The sequence below is a fragment of the Cryptomeria japonica genome, chromosome 5 (genome assembly GCF_030272615.1).
Source record: "Cryptomeria japonica chromosome 5, Sugi_1.0, whole genome shotgun sequence".
Lineage (NCBI taxonomy): Eukaryota > Viridiplantae > Streptophyta > Pinopsida > Cupressales > Cupressaceae > Cryptomeria > Cryptomeria japonica.
Genome location: NC_081409.1, coordinates 276436064 through 276454656, shown reverse-complemented (window position 1 = coordinate 276454656; position 18593 = coordinate 276436064). Strand labels below are relative to the sequence as shown.

General features: G+C 37.1%; 1 protein-coding gene across 6 annotated transcripts in view; it reads right to left on the bottom strand.

Annotated features, from left to right (window-relative positions):
• The window catches only part of LOC131039590 (uncharacterized), a 129212-nt gene that overhangs the window by 32829 nt on the left and 77790 nt on the right, over window positions 1-18593 (bottom strand). For 5 of the 6 annotated variants that reach the window (XM_057972379.2, XM_057972377.2, XM_057972376.2 and 2 more), the window contains one exon: window positions 6346-6489. The exons of the other annotated variant lie outside the window; for it this stretch is intronic. In XM_057972379.2, the coding sequence (XP_057828362.2) occupies window positions 6346-6489 (144 nt within the window). The remainder of the gene's footprint in view (window positions 1-6345; window positions 6490-18593) is intronic. 6 annotated transcript variants of the gene reach the window in all.

Here is an 18593-nt window from a genome sequence, read left to right as displayed (position 1 = left end):
GATCAAAGTCTTTTCTTTGGGCAGCTAAAGTCTATTTTGGATCTCTTCCATGGAAAAGCTGTTTTAGCATAATTTCTTTTGAAATGATACACATTTCATTTTTGGTTTGAAATGATGGCTTTCTTAGCATCATCTGCTATTGAGATAACACTCATTTTTGTTTAGATACCATCTTCCTTAATAATGCCTCCGTGCCTTCACATCCTCTAGTGTTATAACTTAAATTTCAATGCAGGACTTTGAAGAGGTTGATAATGCAATAAGAACAATATTGTTGTGGATGGAAGAATTAGAGTAAGCTATTTCAAGCTTATAAACAAAGTCATCTGCTCTCTTTGCCACTTATCATTTCCTCTTTTTCTCATATCATCAAAAACTACTTGATAGCAGAATTTTTTAATCCAAATCTGCTTTAGGTGAAATAAACTGAACCCCTCTACTGTGCCACCTTAATACGATTATGTTTTAGCTATGGCTTAAGATTTCATAATTATTGTATGGCCCCAATTCTACTGAAAAATATTAGAATATTTAATTATATTTTAGTCACCTATATTTAGTTCCTTGTTTAATGATCATTTAGCTTTTTAGTTAATTAGCTTTTAAGCTTTATTTAGCATTTAGCTTTTTCTTTTTAGTTAATTAACTTTTAAGCTTAATTTAGCTTTCACGCTTAATTTAGCGTTTAGCTCTTTAATCTTTTACTTTAACGTTATGTTCTAATTATAGAACATCGTCTTGTAACCTCTATATATGTGTGTGTATATCGTTCAATGCAAAGAAACAGGACTCGGACTCGGCAAGGCCGACTCGGACTCGGACTCAGGACTCGGCATCAGACTCTGCTCCAAACTCGACTGGACTCGGGAAAGTGAAAAACTCAATAAATTTAGAGATTTTTAAAGATTTAAAACTTGTTTCAGGCACCCTTTATTGAATACACCTTAAAGACACAATAACATCATCAAACTCGGCTCATTTGATTACATACACAAGTATACATCAATCACATAAGCATAAACACAAATTGTAGCTAAAGGAAATAACAAACATAGATATATAAATATTGTCAAATGTATACAATATTACAAAACTCATGGAATAAAAAATCCATGTCATCATTTGATCGTCATCAAATGTTTCATACAAATACCAAAGGTAAATACAACTACAAGCCTATGGCTCAGAGGAGCCTGCACCCTCCGGCCCCGGCCCCCTGCGAAGGCGTCTAAGGTTGGTCCTAGATGATTCGACAACCATAGCCACTCCCTGTGACACCATGCCATGCTCACCAACATCAGGAACATCCGTGTCACTATCTACCTTTGAATCTCCTATCTGTGCTCGTGCTCTCCACTCCTCTGCCATGGCTACAGTCTCAGCCTCTATATCTACCTGGTCGATCCAATTAGTGTCAGACTCAGAGGTTAAATTTTCCCTACTTCTATCGATGCAGTTTCCCCCCATATTTTTCAATGGGGGTTTGGGGGCAGCGCCCCCAAGGTTGTAACCCTAATTTTTCTCATTCTCAGGCGGAGGTACAATGAACAAAGACGATACCATTCATTTTTAAAAAAACTTTTTAAAATGTTTTTTTTTTGTCATTTTACTAACCCAGCCAGTAGCCGAGTTTGGGGCTCAGGACTCCCCGAGTTTGGCAAGTTTGAGCCAAACTCGCCAACTCGGCAAGTCTAGCGATTTTGCTCGCCAGACTTGGACGAGTCCGAGTCCGAGTCCGAGTCCCAGAGACACGGCGAGCATGACTCGGACTCGAACTCACCGAGTTTAGGCGATTCATGGTGCTTTTCGTTTCTCTGGTTCAATGTAATCATCCGATTAGTGAATCATTCATTCAATCTATTTTTCATGGTATCAGAGAGGGTCGATGGGATTCTTTAAAGTTTGGCAAATTTTTTAATAAAAATTCATGGCCTTCTTTCTGGAATATTTTCCAGATTTTTTTTTAATTGTTTTTTTATAAAAAACAATTTTGCTTTTTTTAAGGCTTTTTGAGGGTTTCGAGGGTTTCTGGTTCATGGGCGAATTTCTTTGTGCTAGGCAGCAGTTCATGTTTTTTTAGGGTTCTAGAGATTTTCGGGCCTGCAACCTGGAGGTTTTTTTTGCAGATTGAGAATTTACCTAGGGTTTCTGCAATTTTCGACTAGGGTTTTGAACCTTCAGTTCAAGTCAGAATTTTATTCTGATTGCATATTCTTGGTGGGTTTTTCGAGACCTCAACTAGGTCATCGTCATATTTTTCTGGGTGCATCGTTTTCCGTGTCTCAATTTTTGAGCCGTCGGATTTGCATTTTGATTTCAAATTCTTGGCGGATTTTTCGAGAGCTTTTTTGGGTTGGTCTCAGATTTTTCTGGGTGCCTCGTTTTCTGTGCCAACGAATTTGCCTTGGAATTTAAAAATAGTCGGCGATTTCTGCCAATTTGGTGGACGTCAGGAATTTCGGTGTCTTCTGGGCGCCGTTTATGTTGTACATCCAACCTAGGGTTTCTACCCCTATTTTTTTTGGAAAAAAAGTCATTAGTATTTTTCTATTTTAAAAAAAAAAAATCACATGTATTTTTTTATTTTCTACAATTTTTTTTTTCTGATTATTTTCAAGAAAAATTTCAGGTCTTAAGTTTGCAGAAAATTTTAATTTCTGGGTTTCTTCCAAACCTCAAAATTCGTGCCTTAGATTCGTGCCAGAATTCTCCTCCAGGGTTTCAGATTTTTTGTGTAGCTGCTTCTATTCTGATTTTTGAATCAGATTCTTCTGTCGCATGCTTTCACTAGGTTGACCTCGTTCAACCTCCATTTTTGTGATTGCATCTTTGACCAACATCATGTTGGAACGCAGTCGAAAGTTCAACAACTGTCACAACCTAAGTCACCGCATTCGCCGAATTTCATACATGAAATTCGAAATTCGGCGAATTTCAATAAAACATTAAAAATTCGTTTAAATTCGGCCCAAAATTCGTACAGAGCAGAACTAGGGCTTTTAAAATCGAAATATATTCTGTTGTCGCGAATCCAAAAATGGTTATATGTATTCTCCTTACGCTGTGCTGGAGCAAGGGTTTTTTGCCCACAGACGTGAAAGGCGTCGCGCAGGATCACACTGGGACTGAGACAGGCCCGACTTTCTTAATCCAAGCTGACAAGTGTAGGAGACTCTTTGGATCGAATGGCTTTTTTGCAAATTAGATGAAGGATGGGGGGAGACTAAGACTCGTGCCGACTCGATTCTTCCATGCTTGATCAGTTGCAACAAATCGCGAAAAGGAGATTACTCTTCAGTGGCGGCAGGAAAGGAGATTACTCGTAAGTGGCAGGAGGAATGGGTGAAAACCATCGATTTGATGAAATATTGCTCTAGCCATCCCACTGCGAAAAATCGCTTTCAAAGAGGAGTTTATCGTATTCATTAAACATATTTATTAATATATAAAGATAATGATTAAAGGCTCGATATACTATAGTTGTGGTGAGCCCCCCCACCCCGAAGATAATGTATTAAAATTATGATAGATGTATTTTTAATTTAGTAATGTATAAAGATAATGTGTTATAAATTCATAATATATTTTTATTTCCAATAATTTTAATTTATATTGTAAAATATTTATATTAATTTTAAATTTAATATAATATTATAGATATATTACATATATTTATTAAAAATTTAAAAAAATTACATATGGCGAATTTAATTCGAATTATATACATTTCGAATTTTTTCCTCATCGAACTTCATTCGAATTTCAAAGTTCTTGAACTTCGAATTCAGTGCATTTTCACGATATATGAATATCGTTACCTTTATCAAATTGATTTAGGCCAGACCTCGTCTTACAGGTCCTAGGGTTTTCACGATTTTTTCCTGAAAAATTGTCTGTCGGTTTTTTTATTTTTTCCACAAAAAAATCATGGGAGGGTTTTCACGATTTTTTCCTCAAAAATTGTTCGCAAGGTTTATAATTTTCCCTTAAAAATTATCTCATCTGTAATCCGCGATACTCGCTGTAATCCACGATACTCGCGTAAGATTTTAATTATCTGGGTTTTACCCTTTTTTTCCGCAAAAACGATGATTTGTAACCCTCAAATTTCTTGGTTTTTCGATTTTCTCCTCAAAATCGTAAATTCTCTTTTTGAAGGTTCCTATTTCAGGGTTTGACGGTTTTTTCTTTAAAATCGTGCTTTGCTGCAGTTAGTTTGGGTCGCACCTACTAGGGCGAACATCTACAACCATGGTATCTTGCAGTCAGTTTTGGAGTTGATACTCTTCTGCAATAGGGTTTGCCGATTTTCATCAAAATCATGGTTTCAGGTTTCAATTTGGTTACCCAACATCAGGTTGGATGGATTCTGGTATTCTTGGTCATTAACACTTTTCAGATCCAAGGAGGGTCTCCATTGCAGCAAAGTGTTCTTTTCATTTGTGATCAAAAGACCTGCAATGTCTTCTGTAGGGTAGTTAGTATAGATAGAATAACCATTAAGGGAGGGTATTAGAATATTTAATTATATTTTAGTCACCTATATTTAGTTCCTTCTTTAATGGTCCTTTAGCTTTTTAGTTAATTAGCTTTTAAGCTTTATTTAGCACTTAGCTTTTTCTTTTTAGTTAATTAGCTTTTAAGCTTAATTTAGCTTTCACGCTTAATTTAGTGTTTAGCTCTGTAATCTTTTACTTTAACGTTATGTTCTAATTATAGAACATCGTCTTGTAACCTCTATATATACGTGTGTATATCAATCAATGTAATCATCCGATTATTGAATCATTCATTCAATTTATTTTTCAAAAAAGACATGACATCCATCTACCAGAGTCACAACACACCAAATTTCATCGTGTACAACTCAAGTGTAACCGTTATCTATAATCAAATCCATAGGAAAGCAATTCTATACAGATTTGAATGTGCTTTGGTCTGCAATCTTAACTTTCTATGCTTTCTGATGATAGCACATTTTCTGATAATCCATTATAAATGGTCATATAACAAGCTCCACCTCCATGGTTTGTTTGATTCTAAACATATCATACCAATAAATGTGATTTGTCCATTCTAAATATATGCATACCTAGCAAAAACAATCTTGAAGGGTTCTGATGGTCTGCATTCACTAACTTTATATTTAAATCTTACCATAATCATAACCTCAAATAAGACTTCGTCATCGCTAATATAATAATATTCTATCATCCCCAGCCCTTTCCCATTAGAGGAACATTCATGCATCGAATTCAGATTGTGCAATACTCTATACGCAGGAGATTAGAAGATTCCATTTCCTCTATTTATGGACAATTTAAATAAATAAATAAAAGATATATAACGCCAATAGCAGCAGATGCATGTTACTTGATTTAAACAAAAACTTTTCAAAATAATCTTAGGCTAGTGTCAACAAGCAGAAAAGTTGGCTTGCTCTAATTCATCCTATATGGACAGAAGAAGTGCTTCGTTGAAATTGATCTAAGCACCTTTATCACTATGGCTTTTCTCTACTGGGTTAAATTTATATATCATCAATCTGCTTGATCTTATCACCCCAATTTCAATGGACTGTACCAACAATATTCAATGGACTGTACCAACAATATTCTTAAAAAATAATAAGAATGTATGCGTATTCCGGCATGGTTTTTTTTCTACCATTAGCAGTATTTTCAGTGTCAATGCCCATCAAACAAAATAAGTGTATAAGAAATAAAAGGAATGTATTTGAATCATGACCATGATTTCTATATCCGTTACCATCACTTTCACAATCATTAGGAAAAACATAGGGTATCGAAAATCATGCAGATGAAAAATTTCAAAAATAATCTTATTGTGACAATAACAATAAAAGCAAGGACTAATAAACTAAGATCCAACACATATCAAGAATTTTTTATACAGTGAACTCAAATGAGAGTTTTAGTTAAGGCATATGCATAAGGGAAGGTATCCTGGATAACCGTAACATCTTAGTTCCAGAAGTTATGCACGCCTAGCTACTGGCTCATGTTTTGCCTCATATAATCTGTCATACTATGATATCTTATAAAAATAGCCGTGATTTACTTTACATTTTTATTTTTAACTCTTAAGACTAATTATTTTACTTCACATATGTTTACTACAAACGTTAAAGGTATAATGATCAAGTTAATAAAGAAACTCCAAGTATAACCAGGATTCAATTCACAAACCCAGTATCCTGCACAACATTTTGGCATGTTCATTATTATGATACGGAAATTGTTTTGGAACTTTAGTGCTTTATTCTCTCTATAATTTTAATAGCTATTCTCAAGAAGCATCTTTCAACTTCCTTCAAATCCTTACTTGTAAGAGCAGCCAATCCAGTGTCCGTGACTTGTCGTATGTCCAGATTCAGAGATTTAAGAGCAGTGAGCCCAGATAATCTTCGTAAGCCAGTATCAGTTACTTGTGTGAATGACAGGTTCAAGCTTTCTAACTTTGTCAAGCCTACAGCCCCACAAACACGAAATGGGTCACTGAAAGAATAATTATTAAGAATAGTCTACTAAATTTTAGATATAAGTTCTGGCATAACATGTTGTGATGTTAAGTTATAAAAGCATGAGAGAGAATGCTTCTGGATTTAAATGTACATCAACATTTTGGATCACACTACATGATCCATCATCAAGATTTAAAAAGTTCAATACAGACTGAAGACTACACTCCTTAAAAAGCAAGTGAAAATGAGAGGAGCAGAAAACCAAAGAAATGGGAGCTAAAAAGCCTAAAAAAGGAGTTAAATAATTAAAGTAGCACAAAACAAAGTATTATTATGATTATGATTATGATTATGAGAACAGAGAGAAAACCCTATTACCAAAGAATTATAAATACAACCAGAAGACCAAATAAAATGGTCAATTTATTAATTATAATAATTATTATAAGCAATAAAAATTAAATTATCATTATTATTAGATATGTAAGTATTGTTATCACCATATTATTATGGTGGTGTCAGATTATAAACTATAATGACGTTATAACAATAAAATTATGTTGGCAATAGTAGCATAATTTATACAATTCAATATAAGTAATGTCCTGTTGATATAATTATATAAATCGGAGCACAAAAATGAAAAGAATAATTCATTCTATAATACCATAATAACGTATTATAAATATTATTATATGATTTTCTAAGGAGAATTGAAATATACATTAGTATTAGAGTTAAAATTATTATAAGAATTACCAAACTTTATTAACGTTATTGGATATTCTTAGGCAATAATAATATAATTAGTGTTAATACTACAAAGGATTGTGATAATCCTTAGCATAAAGTGGAGAATATGGGGTTTTAATAGCTCGTGTTCTCCATATATGAATGGTGTATGCTAGTCTTATGTGATTTTTGGTTGGATATGGTTGGGGCAATGAATCTTGGCTAAAATGTGTGGACAAATTCTATTTATTTGTATCCTCCAGTGCTAGTTTTTACAATGTCACCTCTATGTTTGGTATTCTTGGTTTATCTTCCAGCAGGCTATGCAAGACTTCCTCTCATCGTGATGGTCAGTAAGAGAACTTGAGAGAAAGGGAAGGGTGTCAAGAAATTGAGTGGTGCAACTACTCGATAGCTTTCCAAAAAATGTAATTGTAAGTAAAGGTGTGTGGTGCTAAGAGATGTTGTTAATGTGCTTGGTCACAAAGCAAAGTGTATGTTCCAAGAGAATTCTATTATTAATCTTTTCAGGTTTGTTCCCAACCAGAATTTTTAATTGTTGGTCAGAGGCATCTTTAGGGTTTGTATGTGTGGTGTTAGGGATGTTGGTGTGGGCTTGGTCACAAATTAAAGTCTATGTTGTGAAAGAATTTCATTAGTAATCTTTCAAGGTTTGTCCACAACTTGGAGAAGGGTAAAGGCCAACTGGAAATGTTTGTACCAGAGCAATTTACAAATATGGTGGCTTAGGTTTGAAGATGGAGGTGACAATCAGCTTAGCCAAGGTATGGTGACACAAGCAGGAGGACTTTGAGGAGTTACAATAGGAAAGGAAAGGGGCTTTTATAGTCCACGATGCCAGCCATCTGTGTATGGATCTACAGATGGGTTAGAGCAGTATGGGACTACCTCGTACTCCTTGCGGGAGGTACCTAATGGCACTACAAACGAGGCGTACATACCTTAACCCCCTTGTGGGATTTGAACTTGTGACCTCTTTCAAGAGCACAAGTTCTCCACCACTAGGCCAACTCAAGCTGTACTACGAGTGTTGTGTGCATTCTACTATGAGACAAGAAAGGTTTTGGTGTCAATGAGGGTAATCCATCATAATGGAATAACAAAGATGGATAGTGATTTCATGATGTTGGCATTTTGTGGCACACAAATTATGATGCTCAACTACAAATAAAGGCAGAAAACTCAATCCTAAAAAAGAAAACCTCATAATTACACAAGAAAGTAATGCATTTAGAGAACATAAAAGTCTAACTTGACTATGAATTTGTCATAATTAAAACATTACGTCGTATGACCCTCAAATCTCAAAATTTGAAATTCCATTGTTCAAAGTCGAAAAATACACTAATACAACAAAATTATGAATATTAAAGTATAACATCATTATAACTGTTTACATTTGATGATATGCCAAAATGAAGAAAACAACCAAATACAATATACATCTTCATCTTTTCTCTCCTTTTCAAACCTTGAATTACAAGTTAAGTCGGTATCAAAATGATGATAGATTGTTTCTTCAAAAGTGTCTTGTTTTCCACCATTGCATCCAATTTTGTTGCTTTTATTTGATGATTTGATCAAATTTGAATGCTTAAAAATTATCTTCTCAAAACTTCTTCTTTCTATGTTGATGATTCATTGGGTGAAATGGGCAAATAAAAGCAAAAAATGACCAAATAAAGTTGAAATTTCACTTAAAAAAACATGGTTGTTATGTCCAAGTGCTAGACAGAAGAGTATGAGCTCAAGACTTGGGAGCCCGAGCTTGAGACTCAAAGAGTCTTGGAGCAAGACTTGGCCAAGAACTATCCAAGACTCAACCAAACTCAACACAAGAGTTCGGTCAAATCAACTCAGCCAAACTCAACACCAAAGTTTGGTCGACTCCACTTTACCACCTTAGGGACTCGAGAATTTGCAAAGCACTCAAAGAGTCTTCAAACTGTCTAGAACAAGAAGGTGGAAGCACAAGCTGTAGTACTTGAATTGCAAATGTTAGGGTTAAAAACATTGAGATAGATGGAGAACCAATGAATATTATCAATTTTATTCACAAATTAAAAGCAGTAAGCTAGAAGATAAATAATATAATCCTACAAGCTTGGTGGCTTCTCAACTCCTTGAATACATGCATTGTATAACAGGTTTATAGAGAGGCCAACCATATTGCATATCATCTGGCTGATTACTTTTTCGAAATGGTTGATGATAAGAAGATTGTCTGGTATGATTGGGAGATTTTACAATCACATCTAAAATCCCAATAATAGCTTGGATGCAATTCATTATTAGCATTTATCTCTAGCTTGTGAAATACAAGCAATTAATATCTAGACAGCTAGGCTCATGGTGTGATGAATTGGATTATTTAATTTTTGTCAACATTCTTCTCCAAAAATGTGCCACTCTATTATACACAACTAGACACTAAGGAGAATGGCTCACAATACAATCAACTTATGTAAATTAAAGTTATGTCATTAGTGGAATCAAACAATACTATGACAAACTATGATCAACAACCTGTATTCAATCAACAATAATTTCCAATAATAATAGTTGATTGCTTTTGGTGTATTAGATGTTGACACAAATGTGTAAAATAGAAGTATCACCATCATTTATGAAAGGACATCTCAGAGCAATAAATCTATCATAGGTAGTTGTATATTTGACATACATAACATGGAGCAATACTTTGACTTGCATAACAGCAAGTGCAATCTACTCGCCGTTTGTGTGCAAGCTACTGATGGTGTGTATGGTCATTGATTGTTGACTAAAAAACACCTCTAGCAATAGTCCACATGATGGCCACCCCAAACGATCAAGATATGTACTGACCTATGGTAGCCTCAATCTAGACATATCTCACCCTTTCCTTTCTCAAATGGCAAAATGACAGTCCACACAATGGACACCCCAAATGATCAAAATGTGCTGACTCATTAATGAATTTATAATACATGGCCACAAGAACTCGAGTGTATAGCAATTTTGGCAATTTGTTTTTGTTGCACAAATGCCTTGGATTTGATACTTATATTGGCTTGAACTGCAAATCAGTGTTGGTGATCTATGAGCATGGTTCTCCATTGATGGATGACGAAGTTATAACTGTTGTAGCATCCAGCTGAACTATTAGGAATAGAAGCCTTAATCCCAACAATCTGAAGTGAACCTTGTCTTGATCAATAAAGTATGCAACGCCCCAAGAATGATATTGCTAATTCTCCTCCATGATGGCACCCTATGAACCTTAAATAATCTTAGAACAATGGAATGCCATCAATATTCCAACAAAAAATCTAAGACGTTACAAATAAGAACTCAATTTAATGCAATTGCTACCTGTTGATGTGTATTGTGTACACGACCAAACACAGAATAAAATACCTAAAGGTACCTTATCCTCTCTTGAATAAAGCTCCCGAATGCTGAAGATATCGCGGAAGGATCAATCGGAGAACCTTCAAGGTTCCTGTTATGTAGGATCTCTACTCTTGGATAAGCTCTTCGTGGTATGATGTGATTTTGTTGGAATCACAAGGGGACTTACACTCGATGACCTGAACGTCTGATTTGCTGGAATCACAAGATTTCACTGGCCTAGATTTTGAAAAAAAAAGAAAAAGGATGAGGGTGAGGAAAGGATCTTATTCTAACACTAAGAATGTAGAAGCAATGAATCATCTTTGATGAAATTCTAACTAAGTCTTGTCTTGACATCCCAGGACCATCTCCACAAGGTTAGTGCAATCTTCGAATGAAAGCTTTATGATGTTCAGATCATCGCTACAGGAATAGACACCATCAGGATTATGCATATCAATGAAGAAGCGACAATTGAAGTTAAGCTTAAGCTGAATGATTCCAGTTGACTACACAAGGCAAGTCTGCAATCAACAAACTGCTAGTAGTATGGATATACAAATTTCACCATCAATCAAACACATTTCTTCCACTCATCTAATAACATGAAATCAAAACTGAGAAGCATAAAGACCATGGAAATTGTTGAATCGACCCATAGATTTCACCATTTCTTCAATGAAGTTTTACAAGCCTTTTACAACAACATCTTGGCAACAATCTTTGCCTTCTCTTTCTATTCTACTCTAATTGCTATACTATTAACTGACTTATTCACTATTTCTAACTATTCACCTTCTAACTCCTGACTAACTATTAGCCTTTACAAATGAGGAGCCAGGGCTTATATAGTGCCCACAATACAATTCAATGGCTTAGATCAATTTGAGATCAATGCCCAAGATTTTACAATGAAACCCTAATTAGGGATTGTTACAACAAACTCAATTCTGGCCAATGAAATAATTGCATTATTTGGACACCTGTCTTCTCTGGAATATTCGACCAATGGAGAACCGGGGTAGGTACATCGAAGTTTGTGCCATCTCCCATGAGTCAGGTACATTGAATCTGGACACGCATTGAATCTGGACACGCTGAGGTGGACCAACCCGACTGGAGTGATGACTGGGATGCCACCTTGTCCGACACTTGGTTGATGTTCAATTTGATGATGTTTAGAAGCTAACTTTAATTAACTCTTCTGAAACTATTGGCTTCTTCAACGGACCCTTTCTTTAACCTCGTTTGTCTTTGATGTGCAGGATGGATGGTGTACCTTTCCTTCAAATGCTGCACTGGAAGAGGTCGTCCTTGATGATGCTGGGCTAGAGAAGGTCATCCTTGATGATGCTGGATTGGAGAAGGTCGTCCTTGTTGATGCCGGACTGGAGAAGTTCGTCCTTGTTGATGTCGGACTGGAGAAGGTCGCCTTTTAACAGCAAGACAAACAAAAAGATGATTAAGGACACATGATAAATTCATTTCAACATAGCATTTTCAACTTAAATCATCAACAAAAAGATATCAACATGAAACTTGCCCAATATTTTCTCCAGGAACAGACCCTATAAGAATTTCGCTCTGGACCCTTTGGAAGGGTCGGGAGCGAAATTCCAACTTTAGCTCAAAATTAACATTTTTCAAGGTCAAACATCTTTCCAAGGCATTCCAAATAGCTTTTCTCACCCTAGTCCAGGCCCGACTTAGCACAAAATTTGGAGAAAAGGATGGTTTTAGTGTTTTTCGCTCTGGACCCTTTAGAAGGGTCAAGAGCGAATTTCTTGTTTGTAGCTCAATTTTTTCATCATTTCAACTTCAATCCACCTCACAAGGCAAGGAAACACTTTTCTTCTCTCATCTTAGGCTCAATTCCTTCATCTTTCATGGTTTCTAGCAACTTAAAGTCACTCTCAGGGGCAACTTCTCCTTGAATTTACCTTAGCCCACACTTGATCTAGCAAAAAATTGATAGCAAAGAGAGGTTTTGAGAAAATTCGCTCTGGACCTTTTAGAAGGGTCTGGAGCGAAAATCTCATTCTTGACCCAAAATCATCATTCTTTCAACTTGAAACTTCTTTGCAAGGTAGAATCTCATCCTTCATTGCCCTAGGAACAAGGTTTCATGTCCAAGAAAGGTTAAAAAGTAGGCTTATAAGGAATTTCGCTCTGGACCCTTTGGAAGGGTCAGGAGCGAAATTTCCTTTCCTGGCTAAAATCCTTCATTTTCACAACTTCCAAACACTCTCAAAGGCAAGATCATGTCCATTTCCCCTTTCAACATGCTTTGGATATCACAATTTGGTCAAATAGGGAAGGAAATGAGGTCTAGGAGGATTTTCGCTCTGGACCCTTTGGAAGGGTCAGGAGCGAAAATCTTGATTTAGGCTTGATTCTTCCTTTTTCCAACTCAAAATCACCTCAAGAGGTAACTAAACATCATCCTTCACCCAAGGGATAAGGTCTTAAGCCAAAACAAAGTCAAAAGAATAGGCTTGCAAGGAATTTCACTCTGGACCCTTTGGAAGGGTCAGGAGCGAAATTCACCTTCTTGGCTAGAATTTTTCATTTTTTCAAAGCTTCCAAACATTTCCAATGTCCAAACATGTCTACTCTTCCCTTCAAAATGCCTTGCAAATCAAAATTTGGTCAAATAAGGACAGAAATGAGTCTTAGGTTGATTTTCGCTCTGGACCCTTTGGAAGGCTCAGGAGCGAAAATCTTCTCCTAGAGGCAAATATAGATTGTTTTCCACTTGAGGAACCAGGTTTTAAGCCCATTCAAGGTAGCAAATGAGGATTATAGTGAATTTCGCTCTGGACCCTTTGGAAGGGTCAAGAGCAAAATTCCTAATCTTGGCCATAATCCTTCACATTTCTACGTTCCATCACCTCAAAAGGCAGAGACATGTTATTTCCTTCCCAAATTCGCCCATGGAACAAGGTTGGTATCCAAAACAAGGGAGCAAATGAGGCTTATGAAGAATTTCGCTCTGGACCCTTTGGAAGGGTCAAGAGCGAAATTCCTATTTTTGGACAAGATCCTCACTTTTCAAAACACTTCTCAAGGCAAGAACACATCAAGACTCGCACACAAAGCCTAATAAACCAACGCCCATCCAAAACAAGGAAGGAAAATGAGAGTTGTAAGGATTTTCGCTCTGGACCCTTTGGAAGGGTCAAGAGCGAAATTCCTCTCCCAAGCTAGAATCCATCATCCCAAGGTCTAAAATCTCCTCTCCAAGGCAAAGTTGCATCAAACCTTCTCAATTATGCCTCAAAAGTCTACAAACTTGGTCAAGCTAAGGAGAAAAATAGAGGAAATAAAAATTTCACTCTCGACCCTTTGGAAGGGTCAGGAGTGAAATTCACCTTAGGCCATGATCCTGACTTCAGTTTTTTGCATTTCTTCATTCAAACAAGTGCTTTTGCCTTCATTCAAGCCTGGGAATGCTTTAGTTCTAGGTTTTGGTCAAAGTAGAATGTCTTATGAAGAATTTCGCTCTGGACCCTTTAGAAGGGTCAGGAGCGAAATTCGCTTTGGACCCTTTGGAAGGGTCAGGAGCGAAATTTGACATTTTGGACTCTCCGTCGGGATCATTTTATGGAATATAACATTTAAGTATAAGAAATATCTTTCTTCTTTCATATGCTTTAGGTTATATTCCATATATACTTTCAGGATGTTTGAGAGTGGTTTCGGACCTCCAGGAGTTATATTGCAAAATCTAGTTTTTGGAGGATTCTTCAGTTTTCTAGACTTAGTCAAATTTCAAGATCAGGACATTCCAGACAGCCAAATTTCAAGATCAGGACATTCCAGACAGCCAAATTTCAAGATCAGGACATTCCAGACTTAGCCAAATTTCAAGGCATTTTAAGATCAGGATGACATTTCAGACTTCATCACTCACCAACTCGACCTAGCTCGGACCTTCAAGAATGATATCCACTCACAAAGCAAGACACAATTAGCAATGAGAGCAAAACCAGGCCCTAAGGAAGACTCTCAAAGAAACCCTAATTCTGGGGCCCTGTGGACTCACCCTGGCTCAAGCAAAGCCTGTAATCCAACGATCCCCTCGACAGCACTCATCCTGCAAAGGCTAACAGACAAAACCCTAAAAGACCTAGAAAACAAACCCTAGAAAGCAAAAAGCAGGGGTCCCCATTTGCAATGGGGTGATGTGTGTGAATACGTCACAACATCTAGCGCCACCTTGAATAAATGTTCCTGAACATTTCAGAGATAAAGACTCAATTGACACTTAGAAGCTCCGAAATATTCAACCCAACTTATCAGGTGACTAGAAAGTATACTCAAAGAAGAAGAAGAATCCGTAACTAGATCAAAATGCCTAGTCTTTGATTACGCATGTGTGTGCAAGTGTATTCATTCCTCTTGACAAGACAATTATGATCTCCGAGTTCTCCTGTGATTAGCTACATAGTTTATCTGAACCTCAAAAGCATCCTGGATAGAGCCTCGCTGCTAGTCAGACGTCCATAGTCCCGACGAGGTTATCGCCGCAAGCTCACGAACATTGCTCCATTGCCAGTCGGGCGTCCATACCCCGATGGAGTTATCCGTATATTCCCATCAGCCAATTTTGATATTTCATTTCATTTCATTTTTTTCTTCATTTTTCTCTTTCATTTTCTCATATTTTCCTTTTGATATTGCTTTTTCATTCCGTCAATTCCTTTGGCTCGTAAGCAATGAAGCTTACTAGGGTTTGAGGATTGCGGTGGCACTGAAGTCAGATTTTAGATTTTTCACCAATCACAGCTTTGCCTGAAAACCATAATGACTCGGAGTCTATTAACATGTGAAGATATAGTAATCAACAGATGTCGGCATCAAGATACAGAAAATGATTCCCTTCCAAGTCAAATACAGGTCCTGATCAGATGATAAAGCTGGAGAGGAACAACCTCGGATTCTGAGCACTTCATGAATAGATATCTAAGAAATGAGTCTAACATAAGATCCAGGATATTGCCAGTGTGTGAGAAACAACACAAACGCCTTTCTCACAAGATGGAGGTTCCCACTCAAGACACCTAAACTAGAACAAACGACCCAAAAGCAAACTAGGCTAAAGCGCATACCAAAAGCAAACTATCTAAAGAAAGCAAACAACTAAACTACCTGAGCCACACTAGATCATGAGTCAAATGACTCAAGGCAAATTAAGAACAAGGCTCAAAAGACCTCTAACTAAAGACACGAAAAGAAAACCTACTCCAAACCTATATACAAGACTCCTAGACTCGACACGACTCAAGGAAGCAACATATACACATGACTTCACATGATTTCTCAGTTTGTGCAACAGGAGCATGGCAAACGTGATGGTTCTAAGTTAGGCAAATTCATCCTTAAACACTAGAAAAGCAAGCTCTCACCATGCATTTTTCATACTCAAGCAAGTTTTCACTTAAAATGATCAACTGAGGTAATTCGTTAGGACCATGATCAATCCAGATGCAAGTTGTTTTCCCAAAATCCCCATAATCAAAATCATAATAACTTTCAAGGCTAGGATTAAGGAAAGAGGTAACCTAGCATTGTTCATGTTTAGATGGAACTACATTGTCGAAAGTGAGATCACCAGCTACTTCAGGAGGTCGCCATTGATGATGAACTATTCCACGAGCATTCATAGTGTGTTGATCTTGATTAGGAAGTTCCTCTTGTAACAAGCTCAGCGCCCCTTTGAATAACTCAGAATTCTTTGCTTTCACTGAGATATCTTGCATGAACCAGGCATCTTTATGAAATTTTGTTAGCATATCCTCAAAAATGAGTGTCTCCTTGAGGGATTGATTTTCAAAGATCTCCTCTAGTTGATCAAAGATAATCTCAGGTGATGTCTCATCTTCGAGCATAGTCTTAGGAGGTCGGAGTTGATGATGGATCATATCACTCACAGCAACTTGCCTATCTTGAAAAAATAGGGGCAGTGATTCCACTTGTGCTTCCTCTACAAGATCTTTCAATGCTTCCTCAAATAGCATAATGGTGATGAAATCTTCAAGCGCCCCTTTGAATTGTTCTTCATACCTGGTCTCACTTATGATGATTTGTATTTCTTTGTTCAATATGTCAACTTGATTGTCTTCTTTAAGAATGCCATTTGAAACCTCCTGCAATTCAATATCAAGGATCTCCTTTTGTAGCATAAACGAGAATTCTTCAAGGAATGAGTCATCTTCTCCTTTGATTGCTTGTTCAACTCCTGGATCTTCCTTTATTACTGTTTGAGTATTCTCGACTGATTCTTCAACTTTTGTTTCATGGTATTCCTTTTCAGGTGCATGGCATGGCGAGCTATCCACTGTAATACATTGTTCCTCAGGTGCATTTGTATCATCAACGTACAACTGATCCTTCTCACAATCGGATGCCGGAGCAATTTCTTGTTCATAGGTCCTCCTGAATTCAGCTGCGAGATGTGCACCCCAAGATCTATTCATAATACATTCTTCCTCGGACAAAGTTGGCATTCCAAACTGGTTTCTGACTTGATTGATAGCCTTTTCACATACTGAGCAATTAAATTCAGAGTGAGGTGAGTTGTGAATTCTACACCACAATGGTAGTAATGTGTTCTCTAAACGCATTTCACCATTCCAAATGAGTTGACTCTCGATCATCCACAAGAAGCTTAGAAGAGGATCCTTGCTTTCTGGGACACTGAAGCCGTCTTCTTCTGTTTCTGGCCTGGGGACATCCCAAAAGAAGATTTTTCCCTATGCTGCCGATTCCATCCTCGATAAGTACTTCAAGCAATGAATTTCATCATGTTCTTCTGTCTCATGGACTCGACACTGCCCTGGCCTTGCAAACTCGGACAATCTGCGTGGATACAGTTGTGTATCTAATCTCCACCAAAGCTGAGGAAAATCAACTTGTTGCTCCTCATGAAACTGTTGCCGCTCCATTGAGAAATCTTTTCTTTTTTGATTTTTTGATTTTTGATTTTTTTGGATTTTCTATTTTCACCTTTTTTTGGATTTTCTATTTTTCACTTTTTTTTTGGATTTTTTGGTTTTTTCTCTTTTTTTGGATTTTTTGGAATAAGAGAGATCTTCAATATCTCAGATTCAACTTGAAAGCTCCACTAGTTCCAGCTTGTTTCCTTATTTTCGCAAGTCCAACTTACAATCCAGCGATCACCTTCCTTTTCTGTACCAACTCTACTGAGTGATTGAAAAAAGGCTTTCCACTGATCTTCCTTGGATTCAAGAGTTCGCATTCGCTGTAAGGCACTCTTAATTCTATTAGTTGTTCAGGCGTTTATTTCGATCAGGCCCTTCTTCTAGTGCCAATTCTGTTGAGCGCGGGAGGAGGGCAAAAACTCCTGGATAACTCCTTGCGAATTAGGATCTCGATTTCATCTACTCACAACAGGATAATGCTCAGCCCTCCTTCTAGCGCCAATTCTGTTGAGCACAGGAGGAGGGTAAAAACTCCTGGGTAACTCCTTGCGAATTAGGATCTCGATTTCATCTTCTCACAGCATGATAATGCTCAGCCTCCTAGCGCCAATACTGTTGAGAGCGGGAGGAGGGACAAAAGTCCTGGATAACTCCTGCAAACATAAACTGATAAAATTCCGACGTCCAACTGTTTACGCATTCATTGCGTTCAGGCCCTCCTTCTAGCGCCAATTATGTTCATGTGTATTTTGTACACGACCAAACACAGAATAAAATACCTAAAGGTACCTTATCCTCTCTTGAATAAAGCTCCCGAATGCTGAAGATATCGCGGAAGGATCAATCGGAGAAGCTTCAAGGTTCCTATTATGTAGGATCTCTACTCATGGATAAGCTCTTTGTGGTATGATGTGATTTTGCTGGAATCACAAGGGGACTTACACTCGATGACCTGAACGTCTAATTTGCTGGAATCACAAGATTTCACTGGCCTAGATTTTGAAAAAAAAAGAAAAAGGATGAGGGCGAGGAAAGGA